This window comes from Gobio gobio (genome assembly GCF_949357685.1).
Source record: "Gobio gobio genome assembly, chromosome: 16".
Classification (NCBI taxonomy): Eukaryota; Metazoa; Chordata; class Actinopteri; order Cypriniformes; family Gobionidae; genus Gobio; species Gobio gobio.
In genome coordinates this window covers 25,425,068-25,443,480 of record NC_137109.1, presented here as the reverse complement: position 1 = coordinate 25,443,480, position 18,413 = coordinate 25,425,068, and the positions used below count along the sequence as shown (strand labels likewise).

The 18,413-nt window shown below is 40.3% G+C and overlaps 1 protein-coding gene across 5 annotated transcripts in view; it reads right to left on the bottom strand.

Moving 5' to 3' along the window:
- The window catches only part of klhl4 (kelch-like family member 4), a 110,728-nt gene that overhangs the window by 59,733 nt on the left and 32,582 nt on the right, over positions 1–18,413 (bottom strand). For all 5 annotated transcript variants that reach the window (XM_079839079.1, XM_079839078.1, XM_079839080.1 and 2 more), the window contains 3 exons: positions 6,368–6,580; positions 6,038–6,224; positions 5,617–5,841 (listed from right to left, as the gene is read on the bottom strand). In XM_079839079.1, coding sequence (XP_079695205.1) covers positions 5,617–5,841; positions 6,038–6,224; positions 6,368–6,580 — 625 coding nt within the window. The remainder of the gene's footprint in view (positions 1–5,616; positions 5,842–6,037; positions 6,225–6,367; positions 6,581–18,413) is intronic.

Genomic DNA, 18,413 nt, shown 5'->3' with positions numbered 1-18,413 from the left:
TTTTGGCTGTCGGCCATTTTGAATTTTGTCAAAAAATGCTATATTTTACAAATGCATTAGTATATTGTTACTAAACTCGGTATGTGACTTCCATGCTATGCCCTGAAGGTACTCAAAAAGTTTTAGGGCAGTGCCACCTTGTGGTCAAAAGATATAACAAACTTGACAAAAATGCTAATAACTTTTGATTAAATTAGCCTAGTATATTGAAACTGGTCATAATAGAGTCATTGGCTCATGCCGATTCAATTGCAACCTATGATGTCATTTTCGGTCATGATAATTTCCCCGCCATTTTTAATTTTCCAAAAAACCTACTTTTGCGAACTCGTCCTAGACGGTTTGTCCGATTTGCACAGAAATTGAACCATATCATCTTCAGACCATGCTGACAAAAAATCTTGCAAATCAAGTTGATTTGTCAAATCGTTTTCGAAAAACGCGCACACAAATTTTGCGTAGCGGTTGCAAAAACACTCATAAGCCTATATCTCCACAACGCTTTATCGTATTCAAACCAATCTTGGTATATGTCATCACAAGCATGACCTGAGGCAACATGCAGCGTTTCGGCGCAGCGCCACCTACTGGTCCGGAGATACAAAAAATGGCTATTTTTGCTTATAACTTATGAACTGTTTGTCCAAAATTCATGTCTTCCGCACCATGCTTTGAAGGTACTCAAAAAGTTTTGGGGCAGTGCCACCTTGTGGTCAGAGGTTATAACAAAATTTACAAACATGCTAATAACTTTTGATTAAATTAGCCTAGTTTAATGAAACTGGTCATAATACAGTCATTGGCTCATGCCGAGAACATAGATACTAATTTTGCCATATTTGGTCAAACATCATGTCCTCAATGTTCTTATTTGATCAAAACCTACTTTTTCAAACTCATCCTAGACCGGTTGTCCAATTTCCACCAAAATCGAATCGTATCATCTTCAGACTGTGTCAACAAAAGTTAGGGATTTTGCATCAATAGATGAAACCGTTTTTGTAAACCGCAGTGACGAAGTTGAGCCATGATGCCAAAATGACTCTTGAGGCTGTATCTCTGCAATGCTTTGACATATTGGCATCAAACTTTGCATGTGTCATTGTTCTCTTATTCTGACCACACCACATACATTTCGTAACTGTGCCACCTATTGGTCAAAAGTGATAAACCATTAACTTATATTATCAGTGACTCTATATATGATATTTCAGCCATTTTGCCTAATCTTCTTAAACTGTATAATTGTTAATTGCTGCAGTTGGTCTGACACTCTCAGACTACAATGCATTTTCAGCCTTTTGCCTAAAATCATCTTAAAACGTGATTAATTTCTCATTGCTGCAGTTGATCTGACACTGCCAGCCATTTTGGCATGTCTTGTCTTCTTCTTTGCGCTTGGCCCCGGTATTGCTGCTTGCAGCTATATTTCATCTTCTTCTTCTTCTTCTTCTTCTTCTTCTTCTTCCGCCACGAAGTCTATGGCAGCCCATAGAACCGTATGGTAAAAAGTTGTGAAATTTGGCACACTAATAGAGGACAGTCTGAAATGTCACCGTAGCAAATTTGGAGTCTCAAACTCAATCCCTCTAGCGCCACCATCAGTCCAAAATTTGACTCATGTTTATGCTAATAACTTTTGAACCATAAGGGCTAGAAACAAAATTATTTTTTCCTCTGATTCCTTGGCTCAAGACGATTCGATTGCACACTATGACGTCATTTTCCGTCATAAAAATTTTCCCGCCATTTTTAATTTTCCGAACAACCTACTTTTACGAACTCGTCCTAGACGGTTCATCCGATTTGCACGAAAATTGAACCAGATCATCTTCAGACCATGATGACAAAAAATCTTGCAAATCAAGTTGATTCGTCAAATCATTTGCGATAAACGCGCAAACAAATTTTACGTAGCGGTTGCAAAAACACACTTAAGGCAATATCTCCGCAACGCTTTATCGTATTCAAACCAAACTTGGTACATCTCATCACAAGCATGACTTGAGGCAACATACAGCGTTTCGGCGCAGCGCCACCTACTGGTCCGGAGATACGAAAAATTGCTATTTTTGCTTATAACTTCTGAACTGTTTGTCCAAAAATCATAAAAGTGGTTTCGTTAGATTCAAGACGGCATGCCGAGTCGTCTGATATTAATTTTTACCATATCGGCCATTTTGCTTGTCGGCCATTTTGATTTTTGTCAAAAAATGCTATATTTTACAAATGCATTACTGTATTGTTACTAAACTCGGTATGTGACTTCCATGCCATGCCCTGAAGGTACTCAAAAAGTTTTAGGGCAGTGCCACCTTGTGGTCAAAAGATATAACAAACTTGACAAAAATGCTAATAACTTTTGATTAAATTAGCCTAGTATATTAAAACTGGTCATAATAGAGTCATTGGCTCATGCCGATTCAATTGCACCCTATGATGTCGTTTTCGGTCATGATAATTTCCCCGCCATTTTTAATTTTCCAAAAAACCTACTTTTGCGAACTCGTCCTAGACGGTTTGTCCGATTTGCACAGAAATTGAACCATATCATCTTCAGACCATGCTGACAAAAAATCTAAGTTGATTTGTCAAATCGTTTTTGATAAACGCGCACACAAATTTTGCGTAGCAGTTGCAAAAACACTCATAAGCCTATATCTCCACAACGCTTTATCGTATTCAAACCAATCTTGGTACATGTCATCACAAGCATGACCTGAGGCAACATGCAGCGTTTCAGCGCAGCGCCACCTACTGGTCCGGAGATACAAAAAATGGATATTTTTGCTTATAACTTTTGAACTGTTTGTCCAAAATTCATGTCTTCCGCACCATGCTTTGAAGGTACTCAAAAAGTTTTGGGGCAGTGCCACCTTGTGGTCAGAGGTTATAACAAAATTTACAAACATGCTAATAACTTTTGATTAAATTAGCCTAGTTTAATGAAACTGGTCATAATACAGTCATTGGCTCATGCCGAGAACATAGATACTAATTTTGCCATATTTGGTCAAACATCCTGTCCTCAATGTTCTTATTTGATCAAAACCTACTTTTTCAAACTCATCCTAGACTGTTTGTCCAATTTCCACCAAAATCGAATCGTATCATCTTCAGACTGTGTCAACAAAAAGTTAGGAATTTTGCATCAATAGATGAAACCGTTTTTGTAAACCGCAGTGACGAATTTGAGCCATGATGCCAAAATGACTCTTGAGGCTGTATCTCTGCAATGCTTTGACATATTGGCATCAAACTTTGCATGTGTCATTGTTCCCTTATTCTGACCACACCACATACATTTCGTAACTGTGCCACCTATTGGTCAAAAGTGATAAACCATTAACTTATATTATCAGTGACTCTATATATGATATTTCAGCCATTTTGCCTAATCTTCTTAAACTGTATAATTGTTAATTGCTGCAGTTGGTCTGACACTCTCAGACTACAATGCATTTTCAGCCTTTTGCCTAAAATCATCTTAAAACGAGATTAATTTCTCATTGCTGCAGTTGATCTGACACTGCCAGCCATTTTGGCATGTCTTGTCTTCTTCTTTGCGCTTGGCCCCGGTATTGCTGCTTGCAGCTATATTTATTTTTGCATCTGTTCTAAACTTTAAACTGCACCTATTGCTGGCGACACCTGCTGGTCAAGAAGTTGTAAATGCAACAATAACAGCCCAGACATGTAGGCTATAATGACACCTTTTACAAACTAACTGCAAATATTTTCATGAAAGTGTAATCTGTTAAATGTACAGATCATTAAATACAATTAAATGAGAAGCATCTGTGTTCTTTTTATAATTTATAGTGCTTGTTATACACTCTAAAAAAAAAAGGTTCTATATTGCACCAAAAATGGTTCTTGGCTCGTAATCATAGGGGAACCTTTTTTAGTGCTATATAGCACCAATTTTGGTGCTTCAGTGGTTCTTCAGCGGTTCTTCAGAGGTTCTTCAGCGGTTCTTCAGAGGTTCTTCACCGGTTCTTTGACTAAGGTGCTATATAGCACCTCTGAAGAACCGCTGAAGAACCACTGAAGCACCAAAATTGGTGCTATATAGCACTAAAAAAGGTTCCCCTATGATTACGAGCCTTTTTTTTTAGAGTGTAGGAAGGACTTAGTTAACAACGTGTTTGTCATTAAAACTGAATCTACATTATAAATCTGACTGGAGATAAGTTAAAAACCATAGATTAGACTGGCTCACAGGTTCACCAGATCAACTTTCTCTGCCATCAGAATTTAAAAACTTTTTTTTGTTGAGGTAGTAACATTATTACATAAAAACTGCAGGCACCATTTCGAAACAGTGTGAACTTTGCTAAAATCACGTGCCTTGGTCAGTTTGATATGCCCTCTGAACCATTCTAAAAACAACGTTTCGTAAAGGTTTCAAAGATTCATGGAGCTGTTTCAAAATCACCCAATCACTAAACCAGACTTGTTCAAACGTTGTTCAATATAACAGGTTCAAGTTGTAAACATGTTTCCTCTGCAAATTACTCCCTAGTGCACCCTCTGAAGAAAATTATATTTCACACCCTGATTGACTGCTTTTAGTAAATTGAGGCACTGTCACACAGGACACGTTCTTGCATTCTGCATCTGACTTTAATCTGCAGGGATGTCTTGTCTCTTCACGAGTCAAAATATTTTGAAACACATTTCGATGCACTTGTGTTCTGTTCCATTCTGTTGAGCTCCGTCTAGCTATTGTTGAACCAAAACTTGTCATGTGTGAATATGAATGATTATGTATTGGTATTTTATGGTGCGTAAATATTCATTCAGTCATGCAAACATGGATTGGTAACCTAGAAAGTAAAGCAAATTAGCTTAGTAAATTAATAAATATTCATTTGTCAGCTATGCCCACATAATAGTAGGATTTCTTCTTCTTTAGCAGCTGATTAGCAACATATTCCTTTCAGCTAATAATTCAGGCCTACTGGGTGAACTAGCTTCATTAATATTAATGAGCCAAGCCTCAGCATATCTTATAAATGTGAAGTAGCTTCTGTGCTCTTAACAGAAGTTATGTTTACATGTTTTGGCCTCCACAATAAAAACCACAAAGCTTTGATCATAAAACTAAACATTTAAAAATCATCTTACTAAGACATATTATTGGGAGATATAGAGTGACAACTGATATTTAGATTCATTTTATGAAAGTAGTTTGCTTTACTGTTGTAAAGATCTCATTGATTTACATTACAAGGTATCAGTTTTTCATCTGGCACTGCACCAAATTGCATATTTTTTGTTCAGTTTGGACCTCATAAAACTGAGGAGTTTTGCTGTTGTTGTTTTGCCAAATAAGAGCTCCATATTTTCTATATTATACTATATGAGCCATAAAAGCCTGATTAATCAAATGATGCTCAACAAAATATATTTCTTTTTGATTTTGTGTAAAGGTTCAATAAACTATTCAATTTTAAAAAGAAAAAAAATATTACTATGTCATACTGTGTCAATAAAAGAAGCATATAGTAAACATTACTGCGTAAGTTGAATAATAATATGATACATGTAGTAATATATGAACATGCTCTGTAATAAGATTAGACAAACATCTGAAGCATTCAAAGAACACACCTAATCCGTGTCTGTGGGTTGACATTGGAGGCATGGTGGACCACACTTTAGTGATTGGATTGTAGCACTCCACCATGTTGGAGGTCTTGAGCCCATCCCTTCCTCCTACTACATAGAGTTTGTTATCGATCACTGCCACCCCAAACTGAAGCCTTCTCCCATTCATGATGCCAACCTGGATCCATTTGTTTGAGCGAAGGTCGTACTTCTCTATTGTTGTAGACCCTAAAAGTAGACAGACTCTTAGTTTATTGTTAGTTGTAGTGTTGCATGCTGCTCTACTAATAGCTTTCAAACTGTCTCTCAGGGACAAAATCAAATAATGACTTGAATTCTGCTGAACACACTGTGTACAGAAAATTCTATTTTTATGGCAATGAGAGGTACTGCTATAAGAAAAGTCAGCTAAATAATGGTCCACCTTTAGAGGCGTCCATCCCTCCAACAGCATAGAGTGATCCAACAGTGGATTTCCGTGGTTTGGTTCTTGGGCTCTGCAGCATGGGACGGCGCTCTGGTAAAAGATGGTACTTCATGGCTTCCATCAGGAGCTTCTGGCATTCTAGGTCTTCTGAAAACATCTTATTGTTTTCCAGATCAGCAAGCAGCTAAATCAAGACAATAGTACATTAGCATCCAACAGAAAAAGGGACTAAACAGTGGAAAGTTGAAGAATAACATTATTAGACTAGGTTTGTATGTATTACATTCAATTGTGTGAAAGACTTTCACATGCTTGTTATTGGCAAACCTGTGGTGGTAAAAGGGGGAGTCGAATATACGCCAGTAACACTCCTAGATCCTGCTGCCGGTGCTGCACATCATAGCGAACCCACATCATCAGTGCTTGAAAAATCGTTTCTTCATCTGGAACATTGATGTCATCACTGGACAAAAGCTTGACGATTTCCGTTGTGGGTAGCAGGAGGAACTCCTGATTCTGAATGACCTCTAGAAAGTGTTCCTGAAATATTGAACAATTGTATTTGATTATATTGTAAATCTGTGAGCTGCAATGCAATGAGACATTAACTGCCTAAACAAAAAAAATTTCATTTATTTGCAATATCAGTTACATTTTATTATTTTGAATGTTCAAAATTGTTTCGATGTGTCTAATGCAGCAATCCGGTTGTTAAAGGGTTATTTCACCCAAAATGTAAAATTCTATCATCATTAACTCACTCTCAAGTTGTTCCAAACCCGTATACATTTTGTTGTTCTGCTGCACTTTATTTTGATAGTCCACTTTACATTGTAAACCCTAATACTCAAAATATTGAATTTGGTTTGAGTTGTATGAACTTGTTTCTTTTCATTTAGACTAACCAAATATAACCGAAACTGGGCTTGGATTTCTATTTCCCAGTATAGTATACCATGACACTCAAAAGGGACAGTAAATGCCAAAAATAAATTTTATTTTATGGATTTGTTTTTGTGCAAGATTAACTTTAAGTTGGAGATTTAGTAGTGATTAATGTTTTGTTATGCTAGTTTAGAAGAGTTCCTGCTATGTTGCTTTTTGTAGGGTTACCATCATGGTGACGAGTGGAGCATGAGCTTAGTTTGAGCACAGATATATGTTAAATGTAGTGCCAAACTCATTCAGCAAGTGCTATGCTAATGCTAAACAGTGGCGGAACTAGACTTTTATACATGGGGTGGCCAAGGCTAGTTTAGGGGGTCCATAGACAGTGAAATAATATATTGTGTAGGCTAATACTTATTTGTTTTCATTGTTTTGACCGATGTTACATTGTATTCTAATAAATAAGCAACCAAAATTGTAGAAATTTCACAATTCTTGATTCCAATGGATATGCCACAGAAAAAACTACAAGTAGGCTAGTACATAAATTTAAAACATTATTGAATACAAGTGATGTAAGTGATCAGCCATAAAGTGAGAACAGTTCTAAGAATTAAGTGCCTGAAGGTTCAGGTCTAACAGTATTCAGGTACAGAATTTGAATAATCAAAGATAAACATAGATTAATGCATGTTAAAACTAGCTACAAAAGTCAGTGGGTGTTATTTTTTGGTGGTGCGGTCACTTTAAGACCAAATGCACAATGTTGAATCCAATGTATAGACATGTATCCGATTTCACATGTCAACTGCTTAAATTCTGTTAAGACATAGCCGACTGTGTTTACTATGATTCTCGCTATATTTCTGGCAAACTTTTATGCGTATTTATACATCCGTTTTTATTTACATCCAATTTATATATCCGTTCAAGACGTGCTCTCTGTGTTCGCGCTAATGATGACGCGCCTTATGCCGCGCACCAGGCGCGTCGCGTTCTCATGTTCAAGCCGGCAATGAAAAACAGTGACTCTAATCACCATACAGGCAAAAAAGTTCAGTTCAAGAATGAAAAAAATGGCATCGATGTGTTTTGCTGTAAAAACTGCACAAACGGAAACAAAAAAGTACAAACTATATAATATCTTTCCATAAACACAGACTTTATACACGAAAGAAAAATACTTTAAAAAGTTTATACACACTCATTATAGCTACATTAACAACGTTTTAAGACGAATTGTGTCGTTTAATAGAAAACTATGAATGGCGGTGCAGGATTGTGAACAACTCTGCGCTTATGCGCGAGCCCTTTATGCCTATTAATCATCTGTTTGGCAACTAACGTTAATATTCAACGTTGTTCTGCCCTCACTGTTAAACTCAGACACAGCTATGCAGATAGATAAACTCCTCAACAATTGACAGGTGTGATGTCCTTTTATTGACGTATCCTTCAATTATCGACAGAGTGAAACTACAAAAAGAAACAAATAAACAGCATGTAGACTGTATTCTAATTAAGTTCACATGTATTATGCATAGTCTGGCTAACATTCATCAAAACTAAAAACATAATATAATCTTTTTTAACATAAATGTTCACAAATATTGTCTTTAAGCCTCATATTAAACATAAAATACTCACAAGCAATGCTTTCTGTAAGACAACAAAGAAGGATGAATGTAGATCACGTCAGAAGTGGATTCTGCTGTCAGCCATATATTCACATGTGCTGTTTTTCTAACTCTTCTTCTAGTAAAGGTTAAACATAATACTCGTAACAACTACAACGCCTCCTGCTGGAGGGAGAGAAAACTATTTCAACACACTCCCCGCCTGACGTCCATAGGATGTCACCCTTAATTCTTAGGATCGTTGGCTACATTCATTGGAATTGCGCAGCAGAAGTACAGTCTCTGTAACTGGTCTCAAGAAAGTTTTGCACGTACCCCCAAAGGCAACTTTTATCTCTACTTTCCTGACTTTTCCATCTCGACTGGGGAAGGTATTGATCACGACTCCCATGGGCCATTGGCATCTTTTGGCTTGGTTGTCTTTTAGAAGTACAAGATCTCCTACTTGTAGATTTGGCCTGTTCGTCTGCCATTTTCTTCGATCTTGCAATGTTGGCAAATATTGAGTTCTCCAGCGGTGCCAAAAGACATTAGAAAGATGCTGCACCTGTCTCCACTGGCGTCCATACAAGTCTGACTTGCCAAAGCTTCCAGGAGGGATAGGTGGAGATCCAGTCTTCTGGGTGAGGAGTGTAGCAGGTGTAAGAATGAAGGGACAGTCGGGATCAGATGAGACCGGAATGAGAGGTCGAGAGTTCACGATGGCGGTTACTTCTGCAAGAAGGGTAACGAGAACTTCATGGGTCAGCGGCTGAACGGAGTTGGTAGTTAACATTGAGTCAAGAATACGCTTCACAATCCCAATCATGCGCTCCCAACTTCCTCCCATGTAAGGGGCATGAGGTGGGTTAAAGACCCATGTGCATTCATTCTTGTCCAAGAAATCTCGTATTTCCGGGTTATCACACTGGTTTGAGGTTATACCAAGCTCCTTGCATGCACCTAGGAAGTTGGTTCCGCAATCAGACCGGAGATGCTTTACTGGTCCACGAATGGAGATGAACCGTCGTAAGGCGTTGATGAAACTGGATGACTCCATTGACTCGATTACCTCGATATGGATGGCCCTGGTACCCAAGCAGGTAAAAATGACGGCCCAGCGCTTACTATTGGCAAGACCTCCACGAGTTCGACGAGAACTGATAGTCCAGGGTCCGAAGACATCGACACCAACGTAAGTAAATGGTGGGCAAACAGTTACACGATCGGTTGGTAGGTCGGACATCTTTTGGGTTTCTGTTTTCCATCTCAGTTTGCGACATTTGACACAGTGGTGAATGATGGAGCTGATGCAATGTTTTCCGCCAACAATCCATAATCCGGCTGTTCTCACAGCACCCTCTGTGAAATGGCGTCCCTGATGCTGTACTTGTTGGTGGTAATGACGTACCAATAGTGTACTCACATGGTGCTTTCCTGGGATGATGAAAGGATGTGCTTCATCATTTTGCATGTCGGCTTGTGAAAGACGACCTCCAACTCTAAGGCAGTCAGCATCATCTTTGAAGGGCGACAGGTTTCTGAGTGGATTTTGCTTTGGTATCTCTTTCTGGGCTTCGATGCATGCAAAGACTTCGGGATAAGTCTTGTGTTGAAGACAGCTCAGAATAACGCCTTTTGCTTTCACAAAGTCCTCTGGGGTGATATTTTTGCAAATGTGCCAACCTTGACACTTGCTTCCATAAGCATTTCCCTTGTAGCATCTGGTGATATGAATGAGTCTTGCCATTGCTCTAAGCAGTGATGTCCAGGTTGAGAAGGACTCAAAACGACTTGGATCTAGGAAAGAGTCTATGAGACCAGTTGCAAAGGCTGTCACCGTAGGGCGAACCTCAGGGTCAGAGTCTGGACCGAGTAACTCAAAACAGCACTTGGTCTCTTTTGCGTGCGCTCGTAGCAGGAAATCTGGTCCTTTGAGCCACATGCTGGACATTAGAGTGTTTGCTGGAATGGACCTGGAAGCTACATCGGCTGGGTTTAAATTTGTCGGCACGTAGTTCCATTGTTCTGGGCTGGATGATTTTCGAATCCTTTGAACTCGGTTACACACATAGACATAGAATCTTCTGGATTCATTTTGTATGTATCCAAGTACTACTTTGCTGTCTGTGAAGAACCTTGTACAATGGAATGGAACATCGATCTCCTCTGAAATCAAGTCTGCAATCTCGATGGCAAGAACAGCTGCACATAGTTCCAGCCTCGGGATAGTTATCTCTTGTTGTGGGGCAAGTTTAGCTTTGCCAAACACAAATCCAAGTTCGCTCTTGCCTTCTGTATCTGTGACCTTTGCATAAGCTACGGCAGCAATAGCTTTGGTGGACGCGTCACAGAATATACAAAGCTCCCTTTTGGCTGCACCACAGAAGGATATGGATGTATACATTCTTGGTATTCGCACTTGTTCAAGATGCTTCAGGGATTCCTTCCATGTACTCCATTCTTCTCGCATTCGTTCTGGAAGTGGGTCGTCCCATTCGCCTGCATCTGTTGAAAGCTCTCTCAAACGGGCCCTGCCTTTGATGCTGACCGGAGCTGCGAAACCTAGAGGGTCATACAAACTGTTAATGATGGAAAGTACCCCTCTGCGAGTATAGGGCTTCTCAGCGGTAGACACTTGAAAGGTGAACTCATCTGTTGCAATGTCCCAGCTTATTCCAAGACTCCTTTGCATTGGTGGACTGTCTGCTCCTAAGTCGAGATCTTTCAGACCCTTTGCAAGATCCTCCTTGGAGAATGCTTTCATTACTGTGATGTCATTAGAGGCGATCTTATGCAGCCTCAAGTTAGATGAGGCCAAGGTTTCTTGAGCCTTTTGAATGACAGAGATGGCCTCGGTACTTGATGGCAGGGAGACAAGCCCGTCATCGACATAAAAATGACGTTCCACAAGATGTTTTGTTGTATTGTCTCTTTTCTCTTGATCTTCTGATGCCCTCCTGAGTCCATAGGTTGCCACTGCAGGCGATGGGCTGTTGCCGAAGACGTGTACCGTCATTCGGTACTCCACAATTGGTTGTTCCATGTCGTTATTCTGGTGCCAGAGAAAACGCAAAAAATTCCGATGGTCCTCCCTGACCTCAAAGCAATGGAACATTTGCTTAATATCGGCTGTTACAGCTACCTTCTCTTCACGGAGCCGCATGAGCACTCCCAGCAGGCTGTTGTTGAGATTCGGACCGGTAAGAAGGACGTCATTGAGGGACACTCCTTCATGTCGCGCGCTAGAGTCGAAGACAACCCTTATTTGGTCCAGCTTGCGGGGGTGATACACTCCGAAGAAGGGAAGGTACCAGCACTCTTCTTGTCCAGTAAGGGGTGGCGCTATTTCCGCATGGCCATTGTCAAAGAGGGTTTGCATAAATTCCTGGAAGTGACTTTTCATGTGAGGACGTTTGTTCAGCATACGACAAACTGAAGCTAGGCGCAGGACGGCTTGCTGCTTGTTGTTGGAAAGGCGTGGCCTAGGTGAACGAAAGGGCAGCGGAGCAACCCAACTATTTGTATTATCCTGATAGACTTCCTTATTCATTATCTGCAGGAAGGCCGTTTCTTCTTGAGAGTAACCAGGTCTCTCATCCAAACTTGTTTGTTGGAACACGGTTTCTCCGATGGACCTGTTCTTAGTATGGTTAGGGAGACTGACCTTGTTGTGGCTTTGTGGGATGATGCATTCCTTTACTTGAATGAAGTTCTTGCATGGAAGGAAGTGACTTGGGCGACCATTGTCCAAAATATTCGTCTTGAAAACGCTTGCCTGCACGGGTGTGTGAGCTCCACCCAAGCAAATGTTCCCAATAATCACCCATCCTAGAGCTAGCTTCTGAGCAAAGGGTGCATTTGGAGGTCCCTTTCGTTGGTCAAGAAATTTGTGTGCTTGAATAACATCCCTACCAATGAGAAGCAGAATCTTAGCGTCAGGATCAACATCTGGAATGTCGGATGCAATGTCCTGAAGGTGGGAATGATTACGAGCAGCTTCAGGTCTAGGAATCTCATTGCGATTGTCCGGCAGCATGTCGCATTCGATAAGTGTTTAGAGCTTTAAGCGTGACTTGCTATCAACAGATTCGATGATGAAGTTGTATGCTCTCCTCCCCGTAGCTTCCTCAAGGCCTGCACAGGTTCTCAGCTTGTACGGGAAGCAGCCTTTGGTGATGCCAAACGTATCGAAGATTGAAGATCTGGCAAGTGACCTGTTGCTTTGGTCGTCCAAAATAGCGTAGGTTTTGAGTTTCTTCTCAGGGGAGCCCTGTGGATAAATGAATACAGGACTGATCTTGCCACATGAGTGACTTTCAACTTCACTTCCACAGACTTGCGTACATGTAGACGTGGCCGTAGGTAAAGCTATAATGCGCTCCCCGCCGTTGTCGGAAGCAGGCTCTGTGGTGGTTGCCCAAGGTGCAGGACCAGGGTGAAGAGCAGTAATGTGTGAGTTGGAGTTACATTCTGCACAAAAGGTCTCGCTTTACATATTTTTGCCTGATGATTAGTGGATGCGCAACATCGGAAACATATCAGATTCCTCCTCAAATAGACCTTACGCTCCTCCAAAGGCATTTATCTGAAAGCTCTGCATTTTTTAAGCGCGTGAGGTTTCTTGTGGATTGGGCATTCTTTATTTGGGTCATGAATGTTTGTTCCTGTGGTCAGATTCGGCTCAGTGCTGATCACTTCGGTCCGGATGACTGAGATTGCTTCTCTCTTACTCTGCTTGTCCTGAAACCTCATCTTAGCGGGTACAAGGCCGGGTTGCATTGAATGCTTAAAGCTTGGGTCGTTGCGCATTTTTGATTCCCTGCTAATGAAGCCGACAAATGCTGAGAATGGTGGAAACGATACAGAATGCTCCTCCTTGTATTTAGACCCATACGTCATCCACTTTTCTTGCAGACCGAAGGGTAACTTCTCCACAATAGGATGAATGCCCCTTGCAGTGTCGAGGTACAGTAGGCCTGGGATATAGCCTTCGTCCTTTGCAGCCTCTATCTCTAGGAGAAGATCCTGAAGTTCTCTCAAGAGGTATGGGTCTTTGTTGGAGATTCTTGGAAAACACTCAAGTCTGTCGAGTAGCGCCTTCTCCAGGGCTTCAGGGGAGCCATAGCACTCGTCCAGTCTTTCCCATACTTTGCCCAATCCTTCAGAGGGTCTGTTAATATACACTGCTCTCAGACGTTTTGCATATTGAACGGACTCAGCTCCGAGCCATTTGATCATCAAGTCAAATTCTTCGCTAGCAGACAGGTTCAAATCATCAATAACATTGTTAAATGAAGATTTCCATCCCCAATAGTCACCTGGCTTGTCACTGAACTTCCTGAGGCCGCCAGTGAGCAAATCACGTCGTGCTAGAAACCTGGCTATATCAGTCATATTGCCATCTTGTGGAGTGTAACCCGTACTTTGATGAGTCGGTAATGCTCCAAAGGTAGGTTTCCGCACAGGAATGCCTTGGGAACATTGGGGAACATCTTTACGTTTGTCTGCGCTCGGCGATAGATGGACATACTCTGTGTCCATAGACTGGTGTGGTTCCTGTTTTGGTGGCACGTATGGGACAGTTGTTGCTAGAGTATCATTGTGCTCTGTGTTGCCAAATGGACTTGAATCTGCCTTTAGGATTATTTGGCGTTTTACATAGTCACAAGTACGTTCTGTGGGATCTACCTTCACGGACCCCGATGCAGATTCTTCTTCAAGATCGGTGGCCGCTTTCTCGAAGACATACGCCTCAGCTTGTGCGGCTTCTGCATCGCACTGCTGTTGTAGTGCTTGTAGTGTGGCATCCAGACGCACCTCTTCTACTTTAAGCTCTGCTTTCTTAACTTTCATTTCAATTTCCATCTTTGCAAATTCTGCTCTTGTACGAGCTGCTTCAGCTTTAGCTCGAGCATTGAGAGCGGCTATACTGGCAGATGATTTAACTGAACTTTTAGAGCTCTTGGAGCGATGCGATTTCTTGGAGCAGACGGACGCTGCGCTTTTTCTCCCTTCATCAGACATAGTTGAATATGCTGAGGCTGAAGTAACATCCACTTGTTGTCGCGTAGATAGGTGCTTTTTCACTGTTCTGCCCTCACTGTTAAACTCAGACACAGCTATGCAGATAGATAAACTCCTCAACAATTGACAGGTGTGATGTCCTTTTATTGACGTATCCTTCAATTATCGACAGAGTGAAACTACAAAAAGAAACAAATAAACAGCATGTAGACTGTATTCTAATGTAAGTTCACATGTATTATGCAAAGTCTGGCTAACATTCATCAAAACTAAAAACTATGAAATATAATCTTGTTTAACATAAATGTTCACAAATATTGTCTTTAAGCCTCATATTAAACATAAAATACTCACAAGCAATGCTTTCTGTAAGACAACAAAGAAGGATGAATGTAGATCACGTCAGAAGTGGATTCTGCTGTCAGCCATATATTCACATGTGCTGTTTTTCTAACTCTTCTTCTAATAAAGGTTAAACATAATACTCGTAACAACTACAACGCCTCCTGCTGGAGGGAGAGAAAACTACTCCAACACAAACGTTATTACATGAAAAATGTGCCGCGGCGCCGCACGTCAAAATAGGCTACATGCTGCTTTCAATAGGATGTGAAATGGAAATAGCGATCTAAATTTTAGGCCCCTGGACACCCTTCTGGCTCCGCCACCGATGCTAAAGCACTGTGTAACCAATTAGCTAGTTAAAGCTAGTCAAGTCCACTACTATAAATTTGAGATTACATGATAATTTTAAGTTAATGTATGAATTAGCTTTTTTTCACTTTGTTTTGATGGTCCCCAAACAGACATTCTACTAACTATAAGTAACCTTGCAACTACAAGTCAACGTATTGTACTAACTCTAAACCTAACCTAGTAGTCAACCAACACTCTAATGAAAGTTGGTTGACATGTAGTTGCAAAATTAGTGGAATGTCTAAAATGGACTAAATAAAGCAAATAAAGTATAACCCATATACTGTAATCTCAATGATCCAAACAGTGATCCATCTGTTCAGGAATCATTAAAATATTAGAGTTTGTGAGCCTGGAGAGTGGAACGTACACCATGGTTTTTTTTTTTAAAGTTTAGTTTAAAGTTGTGATATAAATAAATAGAGCTCATAAACTACTCTTGAGATAGTATTTTCAGTAGAGGTTTGGACCCGAAAGAGTATTCGATATGTCACGACTCATCAAGCGAATGGCACTGACACAGAATATAACATCTTGTTTTGAATGATGCATCATGGAGAATCTAATAAATGTTTAAAAATCGGCCTTTCGCTTTTGGTCTTCTTCGGCTATTCATCTCAGCGATATAATGATCTGCTCCAACGCGTCCACAAGGACATTCGAGGTTGCTCTCTGATAAAACCATTTTGCAAGGTTCAACTTGAAGAATGCGAAGAGGATGCCGGAAATCTCTCTAACAAGCTTGTTCATTACTTATGGCACTTCCAGAGTTTCCTTTGTGCATCAGAAGTAATCTCCATTGATTCTGTTGCAAATAAGGGTAGTAAACATCCTATTGATCATTAATCAGATCTAAACAGCATCATCTCTGCTAAAGCCGTGCCTGGGCTCTCTGAGCTTAGCTCAGACACACATAATTAAATGAGTACCATGCATTGATTTTCAGCCCCTCCTCAAAATAGATTTAAACTCTACTTCTTCTGGTGACATTGATATAAATTCATTATTCGCAATTACCATCACAAGCACCCTGGCAATTAATTGAATACATTAATTCTGTTTTACTGCAAACATTCATTTAAAAGCCTCTCACAGGCATATATTTTAGGGGAGGGCATTAAACTGAACAGCAAGTAAGTCCTGCAGCAATATCAGTGTGAGAGGCACAAGGCTCCATAAGATATAAATGGATTAAATTGTAAGGGAGGACGCGAGAATTTAATGGGTTGTGCCAAATCTAATGTATTCATGAGGGGAAATATGACCTAGAGCAGTGTTTGTGTTGTCAGTCATTTATATAAGCATTGTCTCAGTTGCTTTTAGTATTGTGATTGGAAACAAATCTGACTTTCACTTTCAAAAGAAAATACCAAGACTACTACCAGCATGCTACAGGCCATAGATCTCTTGAACTAAGGCATTAACCCATGTGAGACTGCAGCTTCTCACAAAAAAAAGAAGAAAAAAAAGATGTGATGTGATGTCAGGATGAGACAGAAATGAGGGGGGGAAAAGTTTATGAAAAAAGAACTTTATAATCTGAACAGCACGGCGAGCTAACCAGGAAGCTCTGTTAACGCTGTGTTCATTACCGAAGCGATGGAACAGGAAATTTTCTGCTTGTGTTCTCTGATTAGATTAACCTCTCTGCTCTGGAAAGCCCTTTGTAAACAGCCTGTGCAGATGTCCTTCAGGAGATAGCGGCTATCTTCCTAAGTTGTTTCCGCACTTGGGCAGAGAAATGCCCATCAAGCAAATGTGTTCCGTGGATCCCTGTGCTCCGGAGAATACTTAATGTATTGACATTATTTAACCAAAGCTGCTTTAGCTATATTTCTCACACATCAAAGAGCTCTGCATACCCCTTTAAACTGACCGCATGCTGGGATACAAAATGTCACATCAAGTAATTTTATGCTTGGTATTCTCTATGTCAATGACTAGGTATTTCCTGTTCGTCGATATGCAGGAAAAAAGTTGAGAAGATTTTACCTCAAAATGAAAATGTTGCCACCTTTATGAATTTTGTTTAGTCGATGGAACACAAAAGGAGACGTTGTGAAGAATGTTCATGCTGCTATTTTCCATACAATGAATGTGAATGAAAACACCAAAAAGAAAAGCACTAAACTAAGTTCTAAGTACTCTCTAGTCATATGATATATTTCAGTCTATAATTTACTCAAAATCTAGCCTTGAAATTCTTGCTTGACAGTTCTGATAACCATTTAACTTTCTTTGTGTGGAAAGAGCAGCTTGGATATTCTGGAAATTTCTCCTTTTGTATTACACGGAAGAAAGTAAGTCATATAGTTCCCTTTCAGAATTGGGAATCTGTCTTCAGAGACCAGTCTACTTCGAGTTTATTAGAAACGAGCCAATATATTGGCATACGGTCCACGCACTGCCCCGCACCGCGGGTATAAACACGGAAGTGGAGTACCGCATATAGGGCTCGGGCGCTGCGTTGCATTCTGGGACGTGGCGGCCATGTTGATGGCCTCGCGAATGTAAACATACAGCAAATCGAACGAGGAGAAGCAGAGTTGGGAGAAAGAAAAACTATGTTAAAATCCCGAAAAGGATGTGGAATTTACCGGGATACGTTAAATAGGGAAGCCAGGGACCGGTATATGGACAAAATTGGAACTATTAACGGTTTGGATTCATATGAAATTTGCAGTTCACAAATGGATGGGTTCAGCAGCTGCAGATCATGAAGCCTATGTAACGTTAACCTTTTACCTTGAAGCATTCTGCATCGTCCTGTGTTCTCAGTTTGCACTACTTGCAAATAAACACTGAAAAATATCTGATTGTGTGGCACTTCTTGCTTTTGCACATTATACGGTTATTGCGATTGTGTGACACTTCTTGCTTTTGCATATTATACGGTTATTGCGATTGCGTGACACTTCTTGCTTTTGCACATTATACTGATTTAAGTATATTTATTGTGAAGATTGTGGGTATGGATGCAACAGACACTTATGGCTGTATTTAATGCACATTTATTTCAGCACAACGCTAGGGCTCATGTTTGTCAGAGTAAGTTACAACATACAGACACAATCTTATAGAGGAATGTCATGTCTTCGTCCTTGCTTGGCAACACCATGTGAATCGTTACTTTATCTGACAAAATA